Source organism: Pteropus vampyrus, unplaced genomic scaffold, assembly GCF_000151845.1.
Source record: "Pteropus vampyrus isolate Shadow unplaced genomic scaffold, Pvam_2.0 Scaffold2, whole genome shotgun sequence".
NCBI lineage: Eukaryota > Metazoa > Chordata > Mammalia > Chiroptera > Pteropodidae > Pteropus > Pteropus vampyrus.
The window spans coordinates 3,115,013-3,124,019 of NW_011888783.1; the positions used below are offsets into that span (position 1 = coordinate 3,115,013).

The window sequence follows — 9,007 nt, forward strand, 5'->3', positions numbered from 1 at the left end:
CTGATATCTGCTCATTCAGTGACTATTTATTAGGTGACAAGTGTTACGTTAAGCACTTTACATAGTATTTCATTTAATCCTTTTAACACTATGAAGTAGGTACTGTTATCATCCCCATTTTAAAGAGGAGAAAAATTAGGAAGGCACATGAAAGCGAAATGACTCGGCCGAGGTCATTGTAAAGTTAGTGAATATAAACTCCAGAGCTTATATTCTTAACCACTGCTTAACCAATTCAAGTCAGGTGGTCTCGGTCAAGCTAAAAGCACATAACATTAAAAAATCTTTAGGTCCAAATTATTAGGCAGTTGTTTGTTGTAGTTACATTCTTTAATAAAAACTCCCAAATTAAAAATGAAGAAGACATTCACTAAATTGGTATATAGAAGAAATAGCAGGAAGAAGCATAATTTAAAACATCTTGATACTCCTTTGCAATAGTTTCAAAATAATGGACACCATAGTGGGTGTAAACAAAAGCTATTCAGGAAAATTAGAACTCAAGTGAACAAGGCAATAAAAGTGATTAATCTTATTCAATTACTGAAAAACCAAGCCTGAGATTTACATCGGAGTCAATACAGCCAAAATTTGCAAATCAATAATAAGGACATATAAACTTCATGTAATAGGATTATTCGATGTGGAAAATTTTAAATCAATGGCTGAGAGATTGGACAATTGCAGAGATCTTTCAGTCAAGTCAGTAGTCGAATCTTTACCTCTCTGAGGTGGATGGCAAAGAAGCCATCATTCTGTGAGCTCATCGATACTTTGGTCACATCCACCAGGGGAACTTCTGACTTGATCTGTCCAGACTTTTGATCAGCAAGAAGGAGATTATTATTTGTTAAGAGGAAAATCCGGGATGTACTCTAGAACAAAAAACAAAAAAAAAGGATGTAAAATCAATACCCCCAAAATGGCCCACTGGTTTAAAGCATTAGCTATTTGCAGAAATACACATTTTATTCCAATATCTTTCAGCGTGCATACCTATATAAACCAAGAACACACTAAAAGACAGAGACGATGTATTTTAATTCATAAAAATTTCAGAAAACAAGCAAAATTCCACTTAAGCTTAAATAAAGGTAAGGGAAAACAGCTCCCTTCACAGTAACTCTGCTGAGAATATAAAATGTAAGTTTTAACATTCAAAAAACTAAAGATGACTGTCCCAACTGATAAAACACTTCTTACAAGTCTTCAGGGTTAGCATTTTTACCTTCCCATTTGCACGGTTAATTTTGTTCACAACTTCAGCAATGATAATCTTTTCTTCAATGGCATCTTTGAGTTTCTTATATTTGGGATTCTTATTGATTTCCAGGTAAGCCCCTTGGAATGGTTGCCCAACGCTAAAGGGAAAAAAATTCCCTCACATTAGAAGTGATTGCAAATGGAAGCAGCACTGGAAAAAGATAACAGGTCAATTGATTCCAAAGAGTGTCTGACAGCTTCACAAAAAGTTAACTTACTTGATATATTTTATACATTATAGTTGTACCTGTCCTAAATATAAGCTGGAAATGGAAACTTAACCCTATTTCAAATATATTTTTGATGTGATCATGCCATTTGGTAGGTGGGACTTTGATAAAAATCTTATCACATGGAATAATCAATATAGAAATCACAAGAATGACAACTACAACCCAAGCCCAGGGTCTCATGTAAAAGAAAAGACAATTCCTTCTAATCTGCTGACAGCTACCCACACAAAAAAAAAATGTATAAATGCCTTTAAACAATATGTAGCAATGGAAAAAAGCACAAATCATACCATCACCTGATCCAAAGAAAAAAATTTCTTTTTCTTGAGAGTAAGAAAATCAATAGGCCTTCTGGGAAAAAAACAGATCTAGAGCAACCACTTCAGAAGAAAACTATAGAACAACTAACATTATCATGTAATTCTGGCTCTAAAGAGGCAATATATGAAAGAAAAATCAGGCCTTTCCTCCTAGGATACACCCCTCCATGGAGAGAAGTGGCCGAGGTCAACATTTAGAATCAGAGCAGTTTTCCTTCTACTTCTTACAAAAGGCATAATCGTGCACATAACACTAAAATATCAATTTCCCTAAAGAATTGTGGTGAGACAGTCAGGGTAGCTTCTTCAAAGACACAAAACAAAACAAAACAAACCCAAACAACAACAACAAAACCCAACTCTGCAGCTTCATTTTGAGCTATAAAGTTCTGGCCATTTGCAAATACAACTTTACATGCCTGTGTTGTAGGTGGAGGATGGGGAAGAAAAATCCACGTGGGTGGTCAGTGTTTCACAGCAACCAGGGTAGGAAAGGCCCGCACCCATGAAGGCTGCTGCTTCACACAGTGGTGGGAGGGTAAATTATTCCACTCCTCAAACTGCTGTAGGGGTAAGTGTGCCACTATCCCTGAACACTGATGAAACACTCCGCCCACCCAGAAAAAAATTGGCTTGACGTTAATATTTTTTGTTGTTGTTCATAATCAAACATGTTTTTAATAAAGAGTGCTAAGAGCCTTTGAATTTGTTTCTTCAAAAATGCATTTTTCTCTCCCCAGTTTCTGAAGAGTCATCCAGAGGGAATGTTAATTAAGAAGATTACTCTGTAATTTAAAAATATATAAAGAAAAAGTTAAATAAAATTAGTTGCTGGAGAAAGCAGAGACAATTTTTCTATTTGAATATGCTACAGATAGCAGGCACTTTGGACAACTTTGAATTTTGACACTGTTTGACTTAGGAAAGTCAAACAGCCAAATCAGCTGACCAAGGAATCTGTGTCATTTAAAATATTTAAACCAAATGAGTCTGGCAACTTATGTTCTTTAATCCTTTAAAAGGAAGAGCTTTCAAATGTGTGAAGACATAGAGAATATAAACACACCATATGTAATAAATGTAAATATACTTAGCATATAATGCATTTTTATTTCTAGGCCATTCTTTGGGAGAAACTAAAAGCTGTTATAGATTTGGCTTGAAATTATACAATCTATTTTTTTTTTTTTTTTTTAATAAATACCAGATGAAAAAGGGATAGGAATTCTGCGGGGAAATGATGAACTTAGGAAATGTGAGATGAGCAGTCTTTACCAAGGAGTTCACTGGGCAAACTTGTAATCAGTGTTCCTTCTTTCACTGAGTACTTGGTATCTATACTAAAGGAACTGAACTTGCTGCACAGGCCACCAGTCATGCTCAATGAGTCAGCAGACCAAAGGCCACCAAAGGCCAGTGCTTAAACAACACTCAAAAAGTGATATGCTAGCTCATCTTTTCATTTATCTTAAAAATGAGATTCTGATCCAGCTTATTAAATAAAGTAGGAAGACTGGAATGGTGATTGCAGTATATGGCCAACAGAAATTGGAATTCTAAATGATCACATAGTCTCTAAAAACCATGGAAAACTAACAGGAATTTCCAATGTAAATTTATCTGAATAGCCTATACTATATATTATTTTAAATGGTGACTTCCAATTATTTAGTTAAGTGTTCAAGCTTATGACAATGGAATAAAATCAATAAAGGTAATCTCATTTCATTATAGTTCAGAAGCCCTTGCTCCAATGTGTCTGTTATTCATATCCAGCTGCTCATAAAATAATTCATAGAATTAAAAATTTCTCGTGTATTACTGAAATCAAACCCTACTAGAAAAGACCTACAAATATATTTGAGAAACTTTTAAAATATTGACTTTTATGAGTAAAGCAAAGCCATAGTACCTAGATGGGTATAAAGCCTTCTTGTCTTTGAAGAGTTCACTGGCTTCTAGTTTCTCTTCATAAATAAGTTTCTGCTGGTCTGTGAATTGGTCCCTGTATTTTTTACACTGCGAGATACAAAAAAAAGAAAAAAAAGATATTGCTTATATAAATAAATCATTACTCATTCTTACATATAATAAACCAATTTAACAGCAGCAAGAATAAGAGTGAATGTGTATAAAGTATTCACTTAAAAAGACAATAGCATTTTTCTTTTGTGGGTTTCATTGCTTATAGTGCAGAATTTGGGATGCTTCTTCAAAACATACAAGGGCCCTGCTGGCCTAGGCCTTGATGGGGGTGTCGTTTCTTCCCACGATGACGTCAGTCCCTGGGTATTCTTCAGTCCTGAGGCTGCCACACTCTTACAGATTCACAGTGAGAAAAACATCATACAGCACAAGCTGGTGCACACATTTACACACACACAATACTTATCCTTTCAATACGTCACGCACTCTATCATTTTCTATTCTATTTCGTTTAAAAATGTTGGTTGTAGCTTACTAAATTGATTTCATGACCCAGAAATGCGCTATGACCCTACAGTTTGAAAAACACTGTTCCAAATCCCCTACTACCATTTTACAATGTGGACATGAGACCTGAGAAATCTCCTCTTCACCCCAATTCTGAGATTGCAATGAAAGGAGACAGGGGGTGGTGGGAGGAGCAGGGCCAAGTTTTTTAGATGACCTCTCTAAAAAATTTAGTAACAGATGTGGTTGAGAACCACCAACATAACTGTATAAAGGGGTGTTAGCACTGCTGCCCACCCTTTCAGGAATAAACACACCTCTCTCATTCTCCACCCGCCATCTGAGGGAAGTGAGGGTGAGATTCGGAGCCAGGGGAGGGCAGAGGCAGAGCAGGCCCCCAGCATGAGCAACTCCCCATCGTTACTTCTGAAAATAGTTTCTGTGTCAGACTCAAAAGGGGAGATGAACATGAAACATTGGTGAATCTCTCCAAATTGACTCACTAAGTTAGGAAACAGAACTCAGAATCCAGTTTCATATGTTGTGCTGGTACCAACCATTACACTAATTAGTGACGCTGTCACTCTACACATACATGATTCTCGTAAGGAACAAGCCTACATTCCTGGGCAAAAAAGAGTTTCTCCCAGAAGATGTATCCATCAGTCATTCACTTACTAAATATAAGGCCTTCAATCCAATGATTTTATTATTTCTGATACCTATATGTATTTAGCATTCCATTTATCAACTAAGTTATTAAAATAAAGTCGACACCTAAACAAGTACCCCATGCCAGGCAACACCTAAATTACATGTTATGCTCTCATATAAAATTGAGTGAGCCAAAATATAAGGCAACATCAAATAGAAATTTTAATCCCTTTAATGTCTCTGAGGGGATTTTAAAGTTTTTCTAGTCCATCAAAATGTCTGAGTTCACATGTATGTCTGTGTATGCGTTCAATAAATCTTACCAAAGTAAACTCCTAACTTGCAGGATTTAACTACATCATGTGAAGATGTTCAAATGTTCAAATTTAATGATTTTTATTTCCTATTTACTATGATTCTTTTAGATAGAATGGAAAACAAAACAAAACAAAAACAAAAACAAAAAAACCTGAACTACTTGAAAGTAACCGGAATCTGAAAGGGAAAGACAATGCAGCCATCTGCTCCCCACCCCGTTTCCAACCACAGAAAGACTACCAGCAGGACACCTGGCTGCTCTAGGCTTTCTCACGAAGGCCAAGTACAGTGCGTGATTGAAAAATATCAAAGTTCTCAAGTAATTCTCCTCCAGGCCAGAGGAAGAATTTGGTAAAAATCTGCTTCCATAAAACACTTCTTAAATGCTCAAAATATATGATAAGAAGTCTCCGAAAAAACATAACAAGACATTTTTTTACCCTCCACAAATGGAAAATCCTTTTTAGTTCCTTGTGAGTAGAATCCAAGAATAGGTAAGGTCTTGATGGCCAATTCTTGTCTATTGGAGATAAGGAAGGCATCTTATTTTTCATTTCCAAGAAATATTTTTGCACCTGAATTGGGTTTGACAGAAAATACCAGATGAGTAAAATACATGAGAAAAAATATTGATATACATAAACCAGAATCAAACAAAGCAGTCTTTAGTGGAATTTAGCACGTTTTAGTCCATAAACTTCTGAAACTCCTCTGGAAAGTCTCTATCCCACTCTTCGTATTGGTTGGGGAAATCTGAGCTCTACCAAATGTTTAAGAGAGAAGACTAATAACACTAATATTAATATTTACACTAATACTAACACCAGCTAACAGTAGCCAGATGTACTGTTTTAGCCATTAGTCACATGTGGTTATTTATATTTAAATTTTAAGTAATTAAAATTAAATAAAATTAAAAATCCAGTTCATCAATCACATTAGTTACATTTCAAGTGTTCAACAGCCATATATGTTGCTAGGGGCTATTCTACTGTACCACAAAGGTATAAAACATTTTCCTCACTACGGAAAGTTCTATTGGACAGCACTGCTCAACAGTACTTAGTATGGGCCAGGCACTGTTAAGAGCTTTATATTGTTATTTCATTTTAATCCTTACAATTAATCTATGAGCTCAGTGCTACTGTTATCCCTATTTTACAGATGATGAAATCAGGCTCCTAGAAGTTAAGGAACTTGCCCAAGTCACACATCTGTAAGTGGCAGAGCAAGCTAGCTCCAGAGTTTGTACTCCTCTGAAAGGCAGAGGGGAACTTTAGAGTCTGTCCTGGCAGACTGGCACAGCCTTGCTCTCCTTCACCTCTCTACCCACTAACTTGTTTGCCAAACTTGCCTTGCAGCAGCAGTTTGGTGGTGTATTTCCCCCAAATTCATATGCTGAAACCCTAACCCCTAATGGGATGGCATTAGGAAACGGGGCCTTTGAGAGGTAATTACATTTAGATGAGGTCATAAGGGTGGAGCTCCCATGATGAGACTGGTGCCCTTAAAAGAGGAGACAGAAAAGAGCTTGATTCTCTTTCTCTGTTTCTTTGCCATTGTGAGGAAAATGAGAAGAGGCCCTCACCAGAACCACACCATGCTGGCACCCTGATCTTGGGCTGCCCAGTCTCCAGATCTGTGAGGAATAAAGGTTTATTGTTTAAGCCACCCGGTCTAGGGTATTTTTGTTGTAGCAGCCTGAACTAAGACACCTGGCTTTCTTGAGTTCGCTTTCCTCAAAGTATGCTCTCTCTGTCAAATAAGAACATTTTACTAATTATGTACAGGCCACAAATAACTCTTTCGGACAGAATTCTGCCTGAATTTGAGGGGAAATGATTTTTTAAAAAGTCACAATCTCTCAGTGTCACAGTTATGATTTGTTACCAAATAAGTCATAAATTATTGAGTTGGTCCCATTAACTAGTTAATCCAATAATGCTAATGAGTCATATACAAAATGTAAACTTACAATTCTCTGAATCGTAAATTCATAAATTTTCTTTCCAGCATTGGCTCTGAAGAATTTCCTGTATTCCCTACGTACCTTTAAAAAGGAGAATGCAGTGGTTAATATGTGGCCAGCAGACGCCCATAAAGAAGATACACCTCTATTCAAAATGAAAATAGGTAGAATAAGTAAATTTATAAGTGCCTCTCCTGATGTAGTAAAATAATTGAAGCATGTTGACACAGTGGATTTTAAGTAGAGAAAAAGAAATTAAGAGATGCAAAATTATAATATCAGAATATTTTGATATTTTAAATATTCTTAACTAGTTTTTAAAGAACCTGATGATTCGACAAGAAACATTTTACAGGTATAGCTGCAAACTCATCATAAATCAAAATACATTTCAGAAAATTATATAAGGTAATTTTCACTTGAAATTGCTTGCAAAAGGCAAAAAATGCCTTATATATAAAGATAGGATTTCAGTACTATACACTGAGAACTGAAGGTAACTAAGAATTAAAAAAAAAAAAAAAAAAAAATTTGAACTATCGTTATCTTTCATTTAATGGCATCGATCTCTCATCCCTACTCTTACCAGTTTTTCTAATGAATACTATAACTGTGCTTAAGATGTTATAGTTTTAGTTTACCTATTTCTTTGTTGTTACACTGTCATTATTTACATTGTATACTAATGTCTAACAAATAAAATAACTGAGGGAGGTGTCTGCTGAATGAATGAATAATTTTTAAATTGAGGGGAAAACTTAAATATTTTTATTATCCAGTCATAAATGGGAGAGTTAGAATTTAGCAAAATATCAGCCAATCTGAATAATTCAGACTTTATGTACCTCTTTCTTTTGTCTTTACTGTTCTGGGTTTAACTGCACATGTTCAAAATATTTCTACATTAGGGGTGGTAAATTAGCAACATACTAACCAAATTCAGTTTGTAGAAAAATGTTTTATATGCGTATTTTAAATTAACAACTTCACATAGGAATTCAGACTACAAGTTTCTCTTAAAATTTTCTAAGATCCAGCAACAGTGAGCCCCGTCCCCACATGACAAGGACCAAGTAGCTAACTGCATGCTCCAAACCACATGAGGCCCCATCATTCTAATCCACCTTCCACCTGCTACTTCTCTTACCCTTGTGACCTGGTCCCTCTGGGCAATTGAGTGCCAGACTCATTCTCTACACCTGCATATTACTCAGGTTTAAAAATTCTTCCACACATCAGACAGACAGTGCTTCCTTTTATTCATATTCTATGTTACCGATTATCATTTCTCTTATAGCCATGGAGTTGTTCGATTCATAAGCATTTCAGATTTCAAACTTACAAGGTTAGAGGGAAAGGGAGAATTGATACCTATTAATTGGCTCCTGAAGTTATAATAGTGTAGGAAAGCAGAAGTTAAAGAAGTAAGGTTTCATGAAAACATATCCTTAGAAATATACTAGAAGTCTTACTACATTTAGCTGAAGGTCATTGTAACTGAGCTCACTGCAACATGTTTTTTGATATTCATAGGACAGGCCCGTTCTCCTGAAACAATAGCTACCTACAGAAAAGGCCTAGTGACAACATGTTGACATACAGAATAGGTTTCCATCATGGACTCTGGAGTCCCAAAAGGGTCCACTGAACTTTATAATCAATTCTATAAGAATCAAGTCCCTTAAAAGGGCAAAACTATTGATCATTATCAACAATTCTTTATAATAAAAAGTACAAAATTATTTCATTCTTCGACTTCAAAGAAGTGTAACTTTACTTCATAACAATAATAATGGTTCTGTTAAACATGAAAATAC

The 9,007-nt window shown here is 35.6% G+C and overlaps 1 protein-coding gene across 2 annotated transcripts in view; it reads right to left on the bottom strand.

Moving 5' to 3' along the window:
• Positions 1–9,007, bottom strand: part of MYO1B (myosin IB) — a 168,870-nt gene that overhangs the window by 7,044 nt on the left and 152,819 nt on the right. For both annotated transcript variants that reach the window (XM_011355895.2, XM_023528739.1), the window contains 5 exons: positions 7,197–7,271; positions 5,662–5,796; positions 3,729–3,835; positions 1,229–1,361; positions 723–875 (listed from right to left, as the gene is read on the bottom strand). In XM_011355895.2, coding sequence (XP_011354197.1) covers positions 723–875; positions 1,229–1,361; positions 3,729–3,835; positions 5,662–5,796; positions 7,197–7,271 — 603 coding nt within the window. The remainder of the gene's footprint in view (positions 1–722; positions 876–1,228; positions 1,362–3,728; positions 3,836–5,661; positions 5,797–7,196; positions 7,272–9,007) is intronic.